Source organism: Sceloporus undulatus, unplaced genomic scaffold (assembly GCF_019175285.1).
Source record: "Sceloporus undulatus isolate JIND9_A2432 ecotype Alabama unplaced genomic scaffold, SceUnd_v1.1 scaffold_13, whole genome shotgun sequence".
NCBI classification, from domain to species: Eukaryota; Metazoa; Chordata; class Lepidosauria; order Squamata; family Phrynosomatidae; genus Sceloporus; species Sceloporus undulatus.
The window spans coordinates 3613393-3632838 of NW_024802935.1; the positions used below are offsets into that span (position 1 = coordinate 3613393).

At 41.5% G+C, this 19446-nt stretch overlaps 1 protein-coding gene across 1 annotated transcript in view; it reads right to left on the bottom strand.

Annotated features, from left to right (window-relative positions):
• Positions 1-507: 507 nt before the first annotated feature.
• Positions 508-19446, bottom strand: part of LOC121917245 (nectin-3-like) — a 90329-nt gene continuing 71390 nt past the window's right edge. Inside the window, exons 7-9 of the mRNA XM_042443009.1 lie at positions 12060-12144; positions 4965-5039; positions 508-2253 (exon numbers count right to left, since the gene is read on the bottom strand). Coding sequence (XP_042298943.1) covers positions 2083-2253; positions 4965-5039; positions 12060-12144 — 331 coding nt within the window. The 3' untranslated portion in view covers positions 508-2082. The remainder of the gene's footprint in view (positions 2254-4964; positions 5040-12059; positions 12145-19446) is intronic.

Consider the following 19446-nt stretch of genomic DNA (forward strand, 5'->3'; position numbering starts at 1 on the left):
ATGTTTATAATCAATCAAGTATAATTTTATTGGTATTTTATATTCCTTTGTGTTCTCGCCTCTCCCTACATCTATCATCCATTTTTGTGAGCTTTACACTTACAACTGCAAAATCATGTGCAATTACCTTAGCTGCTCTATTTACATAAAAAATTACTGTATGTTCTAGTATTTTATTTAGATCTCAAAGTAACATATATTAGTACTTAATTTGGATTTGAAGGTTTTAAATATTCCAGCTATGAGCACTACACTCAAAACTATGTTGAAATACCTATTTGCATTTCTATAAACCCCCATGAAACATGTTAACAGCAGCATAATAAGAAAAAGAAATTGTGGAATGTTGACTTGCACAACTATCTATATTTTCCCACCCCTCTATTACTGGCAAAATAATAGCTCACTCACTCATTTGTGTTTGCAAAAAGAAAAGGTACACTGGATGAAGTTACACCCTAAAGATGGTACTCAAAAAGCACACAAGCAAAACACATCTTGCAAAGCTGAATGTGAGAATCTTTTATATGATTACATACAATTGAACCAAAGGGGTTAGCAGAAAATAGACTGCATAGCAAATACAGGACAAATTCTATATTCAACTGAGCTGTATATTAAACAGGTTCTCAAACTAATTTATATAGGTTTTTTTGTGTATTTTTCGAGCTAGATGGCCTTGTTCTGGAAGAGTTTATTCCTGACATTTCACCAACATCTGTGGCTTGCACCTTATCTGCAGATGCCAGTTACAGATGCTGACGAAACGTCAGGCATAAAGTTTTCTAGAACACAGCCACATAGCTCTCCAAACCCACAAAAAACTATAGATGCCTGCTGTGAAAGCCTTCGACTTCACATTGGTCTAATTTATATAACTAGAAGTAAAACACAAACCACTTAAAATTATTCTAATACGTTACTTTCCCTAATGCATTACTTTATTCCTCTTTCTTTAGGACAAGCTACTTCCTCCCATTTCAACATTTCCTATTTCAAGGAGTACTGGTGAAGCAATGGTTAAATGCCTGTACTGCAGCCACTCACTCACAAACCACAAGCTTGTGAGTTCAATACCAGCCAGGGGCTCAGGTCCAACTCAGTCTTGCATCCTTCCGAGGTCGCTAAAGTGAGTACCCAGCTTGTTGGGGGCAACTGGCTTACAGATGGGGAGTGCTAGTACACTGATAGAAATGTACTCGCTATTGCTAGAACATTTCAATTGCTCTAAGACAAGTTAAGCAAAATATTAAGAGAATTTGATTTAAGAGCAAAAGCATTCATGAGGCACATTCTTGAAGTTCTGTTCTGCTGACATGACCAGCACCATCTCATTTTTGAACCAATGGCAAGCTACTACTTATTGGCTAGTATCAACAAAGGGACAGATATGTAGTGTTTTGATGATACTGGCAGTACAAGAGAGCATTTTGCGAGAGACAACCAATATGTCAGTTACCAGACACATTTTCTTCTAGGAGTGAAGCTAGTCATGAGGAAGATGCATTGCTGCTCCCAAAAAAAGAAGCACGTGTTCTCTTGTTCTCATCTCAGTAGTATCTACCATTAAAAACAACACTGTATAATATCACATTATGTCTTTCCATATGCTACAGGTAAGTAGCAACCAAATTAACTGAAGGGGTGGTGGAAAGTGAGACTGTAAACTATATGGGAAATGGAGATGATCATGCACGTTCATTAAGCATGTGTTTCAGGAATAAAGAATTCAGAGGACCAGCTAGAGAAGTCATCTAAATTCATCATTAAATACATATTTAAACTACAGAGTAACAGATTGCCTAATCTTAAAGTACATAAACTACAGAGTAACAGATTGCCTAATCTTAAAGTACAAAGAATACCTTACAAATGTAAATTGTAATAGTACCCTTCTGTCAAGAACCACTAGTCTCTAATCATTTGATTTTTTTTCTATTTTCTTTTCCTCTTCATTCACAAATAAAGTAAACAGAGTGCTCACTGAACCCACAGCATACATTGACTAGAACTCCATAGAGTACAAAATACTGTTTAGACAGATTCATATTATTTTCCACAATTCAGAAGTGAAAAGTCAAGTCACACATAATGTTCTCTGGGATTTATGTATACTCTTCCATTGCCTGGATTTGGAAGATTCTTGTTGCTCCAATCTTTGCAATTTGTTTGTTTGAAAACATACATTTTCTGATGGTCTTGGGGCAGGTGATTTTCATCATCATAGCTAAATTGTCTGCAGTTTACCATCTTCTAAAAAACGAACAAACATATTTACATCATGCATAAACACTTATTTAGCTTCTTCAAATGTTTTCATTTTTAAAAAATTAGTATATCAAAAAACTACTAAATCACTACAATTTAAACTGAGAATCACTAAAATAGGACTCAGTTACAATACCACATACATTTAGTTCCATGGGCATATTTCTCCACTAACCATATATAACAGTATTAAAATATTTCAGTGCAATAAAAATAAGAACTGTATGTTCACAGCCTGTTCACATTTTATAGTTGTCATATCTCACTGCCATTAAAAAAAATGAAAACCTTTACTTAAAACCTATTCTTCCATACTGTCTTTCATACTAAATGGAATTGACAATTTCTGGCACAATTCAAAATTCTGGTTAAGAACCGTAGATCCCGTTATACCCTGGGTCCAGAATTTCCAACTGGTTGTATGAGCTTGTCTTGTGTTTTAAGACCCTTGGGAAAGTGCTTTCCCTTGGAGCTTTATCACATCCTTTTCTCACCGCAATCAAGGTAAAAAATAAAAATAAAACGTCAACCTACCACTTTTATTGCTGCCATCATCACACTGATTGTGTTTCACGTAACTGGGGCTACTGTCCCCATCATGCTCCATTCTTGTCCCGTTCCTTAACTCTTCCCCTCTTTTCCTCCCTCCAGCATGCCTTTATTTATTTTATTTTATTTTTTTGCATTTTCAATAAAGTTTATTTTCTAAACAAAGTTAACACATTTCATACAATCTCTTCTAATTCTCCTACTATACTAATACATATACAAAAACAAATAAATAAAACAAAAAATGTGTATCATAAGTTATGTAAAATTATCATATTATATAAACAGTTATTATATCTTACTTCCCTTAGTTCTCTAACAATAAATACTGTATATTTTGTTCCATTACTAATATTCCATACAGTCTTATTCTTTCTATAGTCTTTCAAAAGATATTCTCAGTCTTAATATATACAATAAATGCTAGCTATTACTAGTGTCATTATATTTCCCATTTTGTACATTTACTGTTCTGTCTTATTCTTATATATTCTTGCTGTTTTCATTTATTGCCATCTTTTTATTTTTTACATTATTTACTTAGTGGGGACCATTCTTTGTCTGATTTCTCTATATCTTTGCTATTTAACCAGATAGTGAGTTTGTCCATTTCTGCTAACCTCATAAGCTATTCATCAACTGATGGTAAATCTTGACTTTTCCACTTTTGGGCAGTCGATATTCTAGCCACTGTAATCATATATAAGAGAACTTACTTTTTTAATTTTTAATTCCCCCCACCCCAACTTTTCTCATACCATTTTGGAGTACTGCAGCCCCAATTTAATGTTTTAATTAAAAAACAAAAACAAACAAACAAACAAACAAAAACCTGAAGGCTTCAGAGCTCCAGAATTGCGTGAAAACCTTAGGAAAAATAGCAAGGGGGGGAGGGGAGGAGGGAACAGTGACACGATGTGACTGCCATCTGTGCAAATGCCCCAGGAAAGGCTTTTTGCATCTGGGGCATCGCACAACTGGGCTTCCCCATGAAAGAGAAGGGATGGCTGGGGGAAGAGGCAACTATGGGAGGGAAGTGCAGTCGTGTGATCACCGTCACCAATGCTGCTTTCCACCCAATAAAATCAGTTTAAAAGCCTTGTACAATAAAACCCTTGGTCTCAGCACTTTCATAAGCACATCTGATGAAGACACAGGAGAGGACATTTTTGATGGCTCTTCCAAGGTTCCCTTCCACAGGAAAAAATAGGTTGGCCCCCTTTCTACTTTTTTCCCACTGGCAGGCAAATAGCTTTTTATTTAGATAGACTTTTGGCTAGTAACTGATTGCTTTGAATTTTTTTTAATGAGGTATGTTGTACTTCTATCTTCATTGTTACATTTTATGTATTTCTGGATGGCTTTAAATGAGTCATTCATGTTTTAAATAAGACTTTATCTAATTGGGATATTTTTGACTATTTGATTTCAGCTATATCTTGCTTTTAATCTATATTGTGAGCTACCTTGGCTCCCATATCTGAAGAAATACAGGATATAAAATAATATAAATAGTGGAATAGTACTGACAAATTATTTTTAAGAACAGAACTGCAAGTTGGAGAAACTGGGGATCCTCTTTCTTCCATTCACATCCATTACATCCTCTATGCGTGAAAACTTTTTGAGAGAAAGCACCTTCATGGCTGTTACACAGACCTATGTGTAAAACTAGTTTACCCTTAGACCCTGCTCTTTGTAAAAGAAAGGAGGAAAAGAGGGCAACATAAGAAGATACATAAAATAATAATTAATAATAATAATAATTTGTTTTATTTATATACCGCTATTCCAAAGATCATAGCGGTGAACAGCAAGTAAGCTAATTAGCAAGTAAGCTAATTTGCCCCCAACAGTCTGGGTACTCATTTTAGCGACCTCGGAAGGATGCAAGCCTGAGTCGAGCTTGGGCCCTTTTGCTGGTCTTGAACTCGCAACCTTGTGGTTTCGAGTGAATGGCTGCAGTACAGGCATTTAACCACTGCGCCACCAGGGCTCCGTGTAATTAAATGGGCTCAGATGTAATTAAAATAATGTTATCAACACAACATGTTTCAAGTGTGCCACAATTCTTCAGACTTGTTGGGTCCATTCAGAGAACAACTAAAACAGAGTAGTTGTTTTCATATTTGAACTGTTTTACTTACTTTGGGCTGCAAGTTTCTACCTTCCTTGTCATGGCACTCATTTTCTTTGCATTTCTGCAGAGAGAAGTGCTGTTTCTGGAGAGGGAAAAGCTTATTTTGGATTTTTTAAAAACACAATATGATGGAACTGTAACAGAGCTAAAGCACGTCATACTATGTGGTAGTCTTGAGAAATTTGCTACAATTTTGCTATGATTCTCAAAATCGTCAAAAATAAAATAAAATAAATTCTGGACTAAATATCTCAGAATTCCCATCAGTGAACAACACCAACATGTATTTCCCTAAACACTAGCAATATGAATGAAAAAAATAAAATAAAACACATAATTTAATTTTTACATTTAGTATTTCAGATCTGATAAATCCTGAGATGGTATGAAGTGTAGTTTAAATAAATAACCCAGCCAATAACCACCACAAACATATGCATATACACACAATTACCATACTGATTTCAGAAAACATAAGAGAGCACTTCATTTTAATAAGATACAGACATGCTGGAGGAGTTCAGAGAAGGGAAAAAAGAACGATAAAGATGCTAAGAGATAGGGTGAACAAAACATGAGGAAAAGTTGATGAAGCTGAGCTTAATCAGCTTGGTGAAGAAAAGACTGAGGGGGTGACATGATGGCACTCTTTAAATATTCCAAGGGCTGTCACAGGGAAAAGGAGGCATGTCTGTTCTCTGATGCTTCAGAGGGTAGAACTGGGTCTGATGGTTGCAACTTACAGGAGATTTTGATTGAACATTAGAAGTTACTTCGTAACAGTGAGAGTGGTTCAGCAATGGTACCAACTGCCTAGAAAGGTGATGGGATCTCCTTCTCTGGATGTTTTCAAAATGAGGCCGGAAAGCTTCCTGCTATGGATGCTCTAGTTGGAGATCCTGAATTAAGCAGGGTGTGGACATGATGGCTGATAGGGTCCCTTCCAACTCTATGGTTCTATTATTCTATTTTTATATTGTCCATGAAATGAGAAATTCATGATGGAAATCTCAGTAATTTGACACAGGAATGAGATATTTGGATTTCCACTGAAAACATTCATCACTGCACTTTGAAGTGCAAAATGGAAGTTTACAAAAGTTTTGTCTAAAAAAGAAAAAGAAAAACAGTAACAAGAAAACTCCCACAAACCAGAATTACTTTGAACACTGGCATACTTCAAAAATACACTCACAGAATAATCCAAAATATGTTTGATACTTATTATTAGTAAAACAACCAAACAGATTATCCAAACTTCTCACTGAGATTATTGGGCTGACCTATGCATTTCCACAGTAGAATACAAGCTGTACTAGAATTCACCGGGCTACTAGGGACATTGATCCAATGTAACATGATGCTGGAAAGGGTCCTGGTGCTGTAATCTGAACCGTTCACCACCCAGTTACAAGGTCCAAACTGACCAGCCTAGTTAAGGCAAGTACAACCCAGTTAGCATATCCCATTCCTTTTTAGTAGGACAGAATTCCATTAATTCCACATACTTTGCACGAACTCTAAATCTAAAATAAAAATGGAATATAAAGGTATTAGCGCGACAGTGATCAGACACATTACAGAGTGACAGCCTCAGGGGAAGGCAATGGTAAATCTCCTCTGAAGAAACTTGGACCTGCCAGAGGAGATCCGCCACATTTCTACTCTTACAGCTTTTAAGAAGGCTCTTAAGGCGGATCTCTTCTGGCAAGCCTTCCTACCTAGTTCCTCCCCCCGTTTACTGTGACGTCGCTCTGTCCACCAATTTTTCTCTTAAATTTAATGAGAAGAATTAAATTAAAATTAATGAAAATAAAATTCTTGCCTCATGAACTCTCCCTCTGTACCTACTGTCGTCATCAGACCTGTGAGGGAGTGAAAAAGACAGGCCCAATTCCATCAAGGTCTAACTGTGAATTCCGTAACTCACGTCGCTCTCTTTTATTTTATTGTATTGTATTTATTTATTTATTGTATTTTATTGTATTCTCTGTATTTTTATTGCTCTAACCCACCCGGATTCCTTGTGATTGGGCGGGCTATAAATAATAATAATAATAAACATTATTATTATTTGTGTGTGTGTGTGCGCGCACACACACACACACGTGTTGTATGTGCTTTCAAGTCACTTGTCCACTTATGGTGACCCCACGAATTTCATAGGGTTTTCTTAGGCAAGGAATACTTAGAGGTAGTTTTACCAATTCCTTCCTCTGAAATACACCTACAGCTCCTGGTATTTATTGGCAGTCTGCCATCCAAATACTAACCAGGGCTGACCCTGCTTAGCTCCCAAGAACTGACAGAATCTGGTCCCTTTACGTATAGAGGTCCACACATCCCATGATATTTAAGATCAAAACTGATGCCTTGAAAAATTTGAGAAAATATAGATAAGAAATAACATTAAATCTAAGTGTAGCGTCTAATCTGTAGTAGGGTGTTATGCTATTTTAATTTACATTTTGGGTAGTATGGATTTCCAACTATTAATGAAATCAATTAACAAAATAATTTCAATTTCTTATTATATGTGGATGTCAAAACTGCCAGTCTCAATATATTAGTATTATTAGAGAATCATTAGTGTTTTGACTCATTAGAATGATGTCTCCTTTTTTAAATTGTTAACGATATATTCGGTTTATTCTGTTTCCTTTCACAAAACTATCAGATCAGCGAAATTGTAATTAATAATGTGCTAAATAAATATGAACATTTCTACTGTACTGCATGATCCCTTCTGAATGAATTATGCTAGGGATTTACGTACGATTAGATCATGTCTAGAAATTTTAATCAAGCAGCCTAATCCACACACCAGTTATTTCCACTGGTTTGTATTCCAGCCTCTTATAGCAAATTAGAGGGGCAACCCACCAGAGGGATATCTTCCTCCACTATAGGAAAAGTTTAATTACCTTCTCTAAGTAGTAAGCATGACAGGTCCTACAGAACAGATATTTTACTTTTCTTGGTCCAAAACTCAAAAAACCAGCTATTGTGATACTTCCATCGTAATTAACACGAGATGGGGTGGGGTGGGGTTTACTTCCAGCTACATGATTGAAATGGGGGGGGGGGGGGAGAATAATCCCTTCAAATTTGGGTTACTCTTGGGGGGAATTTGAGGAAACCTAAAGTATGCGTGGGTGGGCTTAATATAAGACACTTGTTTCACTCTTTTTAAAGAAACAAACAAAACTTCAGCACTGCTTTGCTGTTGTTCCCAGAGTCATTCTTGGGAAGAAAAAATGGTTTCTCCAATTCCTTCCTCACTAAATGCTGACAAGTATATTAAAAGGGATATGCATTCTTACTGGACTGCAGAACCCTTTACTTAACCCGACAATGGCCTGCTGTGATGTTTTTAACAACTACTTCGCAGATAAAATCTCTCAGCTAAGAGCCGACCTGGATGCCGGCATTGCAGCAGTCCAGTAAACCCGTTATTGAAGTTAAACTAGATCGGTTTGAGTTCGTGAGTACCGATGACGTGGACAAGATCCTTGGAAATGTGAAGAAGACGACATGTCCCCTCGATCCCTGCCCATCATGGCTGGCCATCCAGGGGGGTGATGCCTTGATGGCATTTCTTAGAGATGTCATCAATGCATCCCTTAGGGAAGGTTGTGTTCCAACTTGCTTAAAGGAGGCGGTTGTTAGACTCCTGAAAAAAACTTCCCTGGACCCCCTGGATATGAAGAACTACAGGCCTGTATCTCATCTGCCATTTTTGAGCAAGGTGATTGAGAGGGCTGTCGCCCTTCAACTCAAAGTCATCTTGGATGAAACTGATTATCTAGACCCATTTCAAACCGGCTTCAGGACAGGATATGGGGTGGAGGCTGCCATGGTTGTTCTGGCTGATGATCTTCGTCTAGGTATTGACAGAGGAAGCATGACTCTGTTGGTGCTTCTAGACCTCTCAGCGGCCTTCGATACAATAGATACAATAGAAGTGACCAGTGGGGTCCTACAGGGCTCTGTCCTGGGCCCATTGCTATTCAACATCTTTATCAATGACTTGGAGGAAAAAATTGGGGGAATACTTATCAAATTTGCAGATGACACCAAATTAGGAGGAATACCTAATACTCCAGAGGACAGGATCAAAATTCAAAATGACCTGAAGAGACTAGAAAGCTGGGCCACAGCTAACAAAATGAAATTCAACACAGAGAAATGTAAGGTACTGCACTTAGGGCAGAAAAATGAAATGTACAGATATAGGATGGGGGACACCTGGCTTAAGGAGACAACATGTGAAATGGATCTAGGAGTCCAAGTAGACCACAAGTTGAACGTGAGTCAACAATGCGATGTGGCAGCTAACAAGGCTAATGCGATTTTAGGCTGCATCAATAGAAGTATAGTGTCGAGATCAAGGGAAGTAATAGTGCCACTATATTCTGCTCTGGTCAGGCCCCACCTGGAATATTGTGTCCAGTTCTGGGCGCCACAATTCAAAAAGGACATTGAGAAACTGGAGTGTGTCCAAAGGAGGGCGACTAAATTGGTGAAGGGTCTGGAAACCATGCCTTATGAGGAATGCCTTAGGGATCTGGGTATGTTTAGCCTGGAGAAAAGAAGGTTAAGAGGTGATATGATAGCCCTGTTTAAATATTTGAAGGGATGTCATATTGAGGAGGGAGCAAGTTTGTTTTCTGCTGCTCCAGAGACTAGGACCCGGAGCAATGGATGCAAGCTGCAGGAAAAGAGATTCCACCTCAACATTAGGAGGAACTTCCTGACAGTAAGGGCTGTTCGACAGTGGAACACACTTCCTCAGAGTGCAGTGGAGTCTCCCTCCTTGGAGGTCTTCAAATGGAGGCTGGATGGCCATCTGTCGGGGATGCTTTGATTTGGATTTCCTGCATGGCAGGGGGTTGGACTGGATGGCCCTTGCAGTCTCTTCCAATTCTATGATTCTACGATTCTAATAGATCATGACATCCTCTTGGAACGCCTGGAAGAGTTAGGAATCGGTGGCACTGCACTCCAGTGGTTCCGGTCCTTCCTCTTGGGTAGATTCCAGAGGGTGATGCTCGGGGACAGTCCCTCCTCCAAAACAGAGCTGAAATGTGGCCAATTGTGGCACCATACTGTCCCCAATGCTTTTCAACATTTATATAAAGCCGCTGGGAGAAATCATTCACAGACATGGGGCAGGGTGTTATCAGTACGCTGATGACACCCAAATATATTTCTCCATGTCCCGATCAGCAGCTATGACAACAGATGGCATTTGTCCCCTCAATCAGTGTCTTGAAGCGGTAATGGGCTGGATGAGGAAAAACAAACTCAAGCTGAATCCAGACAAAACAGAGGTACTTACAGTAGGGGCCCCCAAACCAGGTATAGGGTTACAACCTCCAGTCCTAGATGGGGTCACGCTCTCCACAAAGGATTATGTTTGCAGTCTGGGGGTGCTCCTAGATCCGTCGCTTCACATGACTGAATGCGACGATCAGGAGCACCTGCTATCAGCTCCGGCTGATAGGCCAGCTGCACCCTTTCCTGGAAGTAAAGGACCTAGAAACTGTTGTACATTCACTGGTAACTTCACGACTTGATTTCTGTAATGCGCTCTATATGGGGCTACCCTTGTGCCTAGTCTGGAAACTTCAACTAGTGCAAAATATGGCAGCCAGGCTGGTCGCCGGAAAAACTAGGAGTGACCGAATAACGCCCATCCTAAAATATGTTCACTGGCTGCCTATTAGTTTCCGGGCACAGTACAAGGTGTTGGTTATAACCTTTAAAGCCCTACCTGGCTTGGGTCCAACCTATTTGAGGGATCACCTGCTCCCATATAATCCGCCCCACAGCCTCAGGTCCTGTGGGAGGAATCTATTGCAGCCTTTAAAAGCCAAACTAACTGCTACTTCCCAGAGGGCCTTCTCTGTAATTGCTCCCAAACTATGGAACGGCCTGCCGGATGAGATCCATCAAATTGCCAGCTTAGACAGCTTTAAAAAAGCTGTCAAGATGGATCTCTTCCGGCGGCAGGCCTTTCCTGAATAAAACTGCCAGGACACAGAATGACTGCCCCCCCCCCCCACATCATGTATTAGCCCACCGCTGTGTCCTCGTATTTTTTATTGTGTTTTTAATAGATATTTTAATTGTAACATGTGTAATCCTGTTTTAAGGGGGGGAAATTGGGACATAACTTTGTAAATGTGGATATTTTAATATGTTGTGAGCCGCTTTGATTGTCTCGTCACAGAAAAGCAGGATAAAAATAAGTTTTATTATTTTTATTTTTACATGCCATTTATACTGATGTGTCTATACCGAAACATATAATGGAAAGTAAGAATGGTTCTTAACCAACTTTGAATAACCTCATTTGCTGTTTGCAGCCCCAAAGCACTCATAAATTGAATGACTAAATCCAGAGGTGGAGAATATTTGTCTTCCAAATGCTATGGGATTGTCAATTCTCATCTTGCATCACTTTCTATGATGGCAAGGGCTGCTGGGAGTTGCATCACCTGGAGAGCTACATAATTTCCACCCTGCTTTAAACAATCTCTCAGTCCTGCCACCATCATAGGCTCACTTGGTGAGGACACTAGAGAGTGCATTCTCAGTGGCTGCTTCCACCCTCTGGAATGCCCTTCTATGGGAGGCTGGACTGGTCCCTAGCCTGCTTTCCTTTTGTCAGCAGGCAAATATGTTTTTATTTGAGCAGGCATTTAATATATAATTGTGTCAGGGTGACTTTTATACAGTGTGTGCAGTCTATTTATGGTTGTTGCTGTTTTTAACTTTTGTATGTTTCATATAATTTTATATGGTTTTTAGTTAGATACTTTAATTGTTTTTCCATTTTTATTGTAAAATTTTAAAAATTATTTTATTTGTCAGCTGCCTTGGTTTCCTCTCTGGGAGAAAGGCTGCACAGAAATGAAATGAAATGAAATGAAATAAATAATGAATGAATGAATAAAATAAGATTGGTTCTTTGATTAGTAGGATCATACTTAACTGACTTACATTATCCAATTAGGTCCAAGTACAAAGACCACATGCATTCTTACTACATGATTATTACGTAGGCATGTATCCTATCTTTGGAATGATAACTTACTGGAAGAATTATTTCCTTCCGTGACAGGGAGCGAGCTCTTTCTTCATATGAAGATGGCGGCTTGTGTGTTGGTGGAAGATCAATCCTGCATTGAGAAAACATGCAGTTTAATAATATCCACCATTAACTAGATCGCTGAATCACGTTTAGAAAGTTAGAACTGTACAAACATAAATGTGATACTTTTCTAGCATATAACAAAAATTGCAGTTTTACATTCATTATAATATACATCAATCCAACTAATGTAATCTGTAAATTTGAAACATGTACAAAGAATGGCTGTAAAAAGCCATGAGGTCTGGACAAGAACAATCTTTATTTTCTTCCTTCTTTCTCATTAAAAATGAAACTACTAGTCTTATTTTCAAGGTTTTTCTTTTAAGGAAATCAGAATAGAAAATTAGCTGTTTTCATTAACTACTCCAGTTTATGCAGGAGTCTAGGAAGGATTCTACATAGCAAGAACCTTGTATCCCTCCACTACTTCCCAGGGATGCTCTCCCTAGTTATTGTGATTTCCTTATTTAATGAGGTGATCAACAGATAACATTATCAAGAGATAATGAGGCAACAGTAATGAACATAGCAACAGAGCTTTCTGTAGATGGTTGAAAAAGCTTTTGCAACTGCTATGTACTGTTGCCTGGAAAGTTTTCACTGAGTCAAGCTCTTTTTGTAAACTATTTTGTAAACTGGAGTTACATATGCAGAATATATGCTCAGAAGGAATACAATCAATGCATCTTGTGATTTAAGTATAGAAAATCTACAGTGCTTACTAAACTCCTACCTAGCCCACATACACACAGTGCATTTACACTGTGGTAAAAAATGTAATTTGACACTTTACCTGCCATGGCTTCATCCTTCAAAATTCTGGAATTTATAGTTTTGTGAGGCACCAGCACTTTGACAGAGAAGACTAAAAGACCTTGTAAAAGTACAAAGCCAAGGATCCCACAGAATGGAGCTTCAGCACTGTATAGTTTATATTTTATGACTTTTTGATTGTACTCCATTGGCAGGTTATATGCTGTTTTGATGATGCCTATAAAATGCCATGCAAATTTATGGTGCTATATAAATAACACAATAGGGTTTTCGACTGGCGCAGAGACTCCGTTCAGAAGTTGAAAAGCTGAGCAGATTGGCAGGAGCCCTGCCCCCTTGCATGCACTGAGCATGCCCAGTCCACCAATCTAGCTCCACCTTCAGTTCGAGTCCACTGCAAAAAAATCAGCAGGGACCTGACTGAGGGGAGGTAGGCGGGTTTGTGTTGAGGGCACAGATAACCGCTCGAAGAAACACAGTTACAGGTAAGCAACTTGTCCTTCTTCTTCGTGGTCTCTGTGCCTCACACAATAGGGTGACTACAAAGCTTACCTGTAGCAGGTGGGAAAGTCACTGCAGACAGAAGACAGGACACCACCAAAATTGACATCTCGATGGGACCTGGAATCCAGCAAGTAGTGCCGAACAAAAGTGGATGGTTGAGACCACGTAGCTGCCTTGCAAACATCAGGCAGGGGGACACCTCTGAGGAAGGCAGCAGAAGAGGCAACAGCCAGTTCATTTAGCCAGTTTGTAGGCCAGAGAAATAGTCTGGGCAATCCACTTGGAAAAATGTTGTGAGGAAACAGGGTGGCTTTTTCTTGGTCCACCATAACAAATAAACAACTTGCTGGTCAACCAGAACTCAGCAGAATGTTGAGTATAAAATGCCAAAGCACGGTGAACATCAAGCATGTGCATGGTTCTTTCCAGAGGCATAGAAAGATCTGGATAAAAATTAGGAAGCACAAGTTCTTGGGCCAGGTGAAATGAGGATACCACTTTGGGTAGAAAGGAAATATCTGACCTCACACAACTTACCTGGCTTCCCTTTGAACCCTTGGGACTGCCTTACGCTTGGACTTTGTCCTTGTGAAAAACTAAAAAGGGCTCGTCTGAGCGTAAGGCAGTTAATTCAGAAAATCTCCTGGCTGACGTGATTGCCCCAAGAAATGCCACTTTCAGTGTGAGCAATGGCAGAGAGGCCAATCCCAAGGGTTCAAAGGAAGGCCGGGTAAGTTGTGTGAGTACCAGTGAGAGTGATCATGCAGGGCCAGTGAAGGCAGTATAGGAGAGAGGTGGTGTAGTCCTTTGAAGAAGTGTTTCAAGGTAGGAGATTTGAAGAGCTGGGCAGAGGGCAAGCCAGAGGGCTGGTTGGCCACAATCGCTGAAAGGTAGACCTTGAGGGATGAGAAAGACAAGCCTTGGTCCCGAAGGTGTAAAAGAAAATGTAGGGCCATGGAGAGTTGGACAGGTGTTGTTGGCTTGGCTCTGTTCTGGGCGAATGTGCAAAAGCGTTTCCATTTGTAGGAGTAAGAATGCTTAGTGAAATCTTTTCTGGAAGCTAACAGGACCCTGAGGAGTTCAGGAATTGTCAAGGGTGAATCCTCCAAGCCATGAGATGAAGACTGTGGAGGTCCGGATGGAGGACTGTTCCACTGGAGTAAGAGAGTAGATCTGGCCAGTTGGGGAACTTGAAGTAATGTCCCTTCAAGAAGTGGAGATAGGGAGTGAACCAGGGTTGCCTGGGCCAGTATGAAGTCAGAAGGATGGTGTTGGCTGTCCCTGGTTAGTTTGGCCACTACTCTAGAGACTAGGGGAAGAGGAGGAAAGGCATAAAGAAAATGATGACTCCATTCAAGGAGAAATGCATCTCCCAGAGATCCCAGTCCCATGACTGGTCTGATGCAGAACCTTGGACATTGAGCATTGTCCAGGGAGGCAAAGAGGTCCAGAAAATCTGTTACCTAGTAGGTAACGATGAGGCAGAAGGCTGGAGTGGAGTGTGTCCACTCGTGTTGGAGGACTTTGTCCCTGCTGAGGGAATCAGCTAAGACATTGTTCTTGCTTGACAGATGAACCGCTATGGGATGGATGGAGAGGCAATGGCATCAACTCCAAAGTTGTTGCGCTAGGTGAAGCAAGACAGGAGCGTGTGTTCCGCCCTGTTTGTTGATGTACCAGACTGTGACTGTGTTGTCAGAAACAATTTGGACCACCCTGTGGCAGAAGTGGTGTTCAAAGGCCTGAAAGGCTTTGATGACTGCCAGGAGTTCCAGGGCATTGATAGATCAAGAGAAGTAATAGTGCCACTGTATTCTGCTCTGATCAGGCCCCACCTGGAATATTGTGTCCAGTTCTGGGCACCATAATTTAAAAAGGATGTTGAGAAACTGGAGCGTGTCCAAAGGAGGGCAACTAAAATGGTGAAAGGTCTGGAAACCATGCCCTATGAGGAACGACTCAGGGAGCTGGGGATGTTTAGCCTGGAGAAAAAAAGGTTAAGAGGTGATATGATAGCCCTGTTTAAATATTTGAAAGGAAGTCATATTGAGGAGGGAGCAAGCTTGTTTTCTGCTGCTCCAGAGAACAGGACCCGGAACAATGGATGCAAGATGCAGGAAAAGAGATTCCACCTCAGCATTAGGAGGAACTTCTTGACAGTAAGGGCTGTTCGACAGTGGAACACACTCCCTCAGAGTGTGATGGAGTCTCCTTCTTTGGAGGTCTTTAAACAGAGGTTAGATGGCCATCTGTCGGGGATGCTTTGATTTGGATTTCCTGCATGGCTGGGCGTTGGACTGGATGGCCCTTGCGGTCTCTTCCAACTCTATGATTCTATGATTGATATGTATTTCCGTTTCTAACGGGGCTAGTGGCCCTGAACTTGGAGATCTTTGTAGTGGGTTCCCCAGTCCGTCAGGGAAGCATTGGTGGTGACCATCCTAGAAGGTTCTGGAGGTTGAAAGAGCATTCCCCTGAGGACATTGCTGGGAGAAGCCACCACTGAAGGGAGTCCCAAACATATTAAGGGAGTGTCAGACTTTTGGATTGACCGTCATAGAGGTGATCGAAAGAGGAGAGGAACCACTCTTGAAGCGGTCTGAACTTTAGGCATGCTGGGTAGGTGACAACCGTAGTGGAAGCTATGAGGCCTAGGAGGTACTGAATGTCCCTCGCTGCGGGACGGCATGATGAGAGAACAGAATGGAGATGGGACCAGAGAGTGGCTGCTCTCCTGGTGGGCAAATAGGCAGGAGCCATTACAGAGTCTAGAGATGTGCCAATGTAATCTATCACCTTAACTGGTTCCAGGATAGATTTGGAGGGGGTGACCATGAGACCCAATTCTATCAGAAGAGAGAGAGTGGTATGCATGTCCCTAAAAAGCTGTTTGCGGGAGGACAACACCATCAACCTATTGTCTAGATAGGGAAAAATCTTTATCCCTTGGAGACAAAGATGAGATACCACCACTGTCATGCATTTTGTGAATCCAAGAGGGACGGTAGAGAGGCCAAAGGGAAGGACAGTATATTGAAAGAGATAATCGACAGTGAAGCATAGAAACTTGAGTTGCTGAGGCCTGATGGCAATATGAACATAGGCATCTTTTAAATCAATCGATGCGAACCAGTCTCCGTGATGGAGAAAAGGGAGGATGGACTGGAGTGTCACCATGTTGAATTTGTGGGGTTCGATGTAGAAATTGACGCCCCTCAGGTCAAGGATAGGATGAAGGACTCCATCTCTCTTGGGTACAGTGAAGTACCGGAAGAAATAGCCGTCCAGCCTGAAACTGGGTGGTATCCTTTGAATTGCACCTTTGTCAAGAAGGGAAGAGATTTCTTCTTGAAGAGCAGGTGAAGATGGAGTGGAACAAAAAAAAAAAAAAGAGGTGGAGTACTTGAGAACTCTATGGCATAGCGCAAATGAATGATGGTGAATATCCAGGTGTCTATGGTGATCCGATGGCAGGAATCATAGAAGAGTCAGAGTCTAGGCAAGTGAGATGGAAAGAGAAGAGACGATGGTGGTGTCGTCTCAGGGGATGCGTCAAAAATGAGATTTGGTGGAAGAAGATTTTTAGAGGGCTGTTGTTGCTGAGGGTAACTTGTTTATAGGGTCCTCAAGAAGATTGTTGAGGAGAGCCCCTATATTGGGAAGATGGTCTGGAACGGGACTTAGAGTATTGAGAATGGGTGGACTTAGAGCACCATTGCAGGTGCAGATGTTTTTGATCTGTGATCCTGAGGCGTTTACCCATAAGGCGTGCCTTGGCCAAAGTGTCTAGGGAGCCATCAGTTTTAGATGCAAATAAACCTTTACCCTCAAATGGAAGATTTTCACTTCGTTTCTTGGCATCATCAGTAAGGTCCGTGGAACTCAGCCAGGCATAGCGGCGAAGGGCTACAGCAGCTGAGATAACCTTAGCTGCACAATCAACCAAGTGTCTCACTGAGTGGATCTGTTGGTTCACCAGAGAGAGCTTCTGTAAAGAAGTCAAGAGCTGCTGATCTCTGTTCTTCAGGCAAATAGGGGATAAAAGCAGCTATTATATCCCAGAGGAACTTCTGGTAGGCACCCATACAGGCTTGGAGGCTACCAACCTTGGCAGAGAGTGCAGCTGACGAGTAGAAGCAACGACCAAAGATGTCAAGACGTCTACCTTCCTTATCTACTGGAGCTGATCGTGTCTTACCAGAGGATTTAGAAGTAGATTCAACCACCAAGGAATTAGGTGTCGAGTGGGTGAACAAGTATGGAGCTGTGTTTGGTTAGATTCGGTACTCACCTTCCAACTTTTTAGAGGCATGAGGTACAAATGCAGGTTTTAGCCAACACAGGTTCATCACATCAGATAGGGAAGCCAGGAAGGGAGGAACAGCTGGTGTAATACCAGTGGTGTACACTATCTGGAAAACAGGATCCCTCAGTGACTTAGGAGGGGCATCAACCTGTAGGCCAATGGCTCAAGCCATCCTGTGAACCACATCGGAAAAGAACTGTACGTCCTCGGAAGGAGAATAAGGCATAGAATCTTCAACCTCCTCCTGCGGGGAAGAAATAACAGGAGAGGGAGAAGTTGGAGACATCTTGGTGTCGTAAGCCGATTCCTCAGTGGTCATGTGATGGACTTGTGTCGATACTGGAGGAGGCATAGAGGAATAATTGGAACAACAGCAGGAATCGGTGACATTATCGATGACGATATTGGGCCACCGGTGTCATCTGAAGAGGAAGACTTGGAGGCCAAGAAGCCGTAGCGGTAGTATGAGGTGGAGGCAAGGAGGGTCTGAAGAAGTTACCGTCCATCCGCCTAGGAGAGCAGGATCGGGAGTGAGGTCGGTAGTGAAAGGGGGAAACTGAGCGGAACTCCCTGTAGTGGTAGCGATCCTTGTAAGATGGAGAATAGGACCTGTAAGGGGGAGGTCTCTCTCTCTCTCTTCAGCATTCTTCAGCACGGTGACATGCGATGTAGGATGCCGAAGAGTATGGAGAATCCTGGAAATAGGGTCTCTGAAATTCTTGAGATGGCTCCACACAGTCTCCATACGGAGTCAGGGACCTATGGGATCAAGCTGGAGAAGTATCACGATGTTGAGAAGGAGGTGACGTGGAAAGTCTATAGGCCTCGACGGCGAGGCTGTCGGTACTGAGATTGGGACTGATGTCAGTGGAGTGACTACTATTGGCATGGATGGCGTTGAGTGTCAATGCTGAGGGCAAAGATATACTCAATGATGCCGGGGTCAAAACATCCATTGTCGAGTCTAAAACAGTGACCGACGTGGGAGCTTGTACAACTGGTGATGGTGTTGAGGCCAGCATCAAGAAAGACATAGTTGACTCTAAGGCAGCTGCCGCAGTAGAGGCTGGAGTCAGTATCGACATAGTTGTCAAGGTCGATGGAGCTGAAGCCTTGGCCTTATGCTTTTTCTTGGATCTCTCGGTGTCGTGATCCTTGGAAGAATCAAGCCTCTTTTTGGCTTTCTGCGGCTGTCGTGACTGAGAGGCAGAGGGAGCTGCTTGTAGTGATGCAGACTGAGCTGCAGATGGCGACTGCAACATGGGCGGGTTGCCTAGTGAGGTTGATGCCGATGGGCTCGATGTCAGAGGCAGAGATTCAAAGACCTTCAATGTCAGAGGTGTTGATGCCAAGTTCGACGTCGATGTCGAAGGTTTCAGTTTTGGAATCCTTGGTAACTTGGAGATCAGAATCGAAGTTACAGGTTCAGCCTGGGAACAGGATTTAGTTGCAATAGAAAGAAAACGTTCCCAACAGAAAATTTTTAGCTTTGGGGCTCTATTATGAAGTGTTGCAGTAGTAAAAGAGTGGCAAAATTGGCAACAGTCTGGAATATGCCCTTACCTAAACAATAAACACATAAAGAATGTCTGTCAGTGAGGGCAACTTTGCGACCGCACTCAATGCATAGCCTAAACAAGGATCTGGAGGCCATAAGAGGCCTAAGAGCGAGGAGCCCATCTGGGCTAAAGAAAGAGGAGAAAAATATATATCGCTCTAAGCTCTGCTTGGGCAATGCTCAAG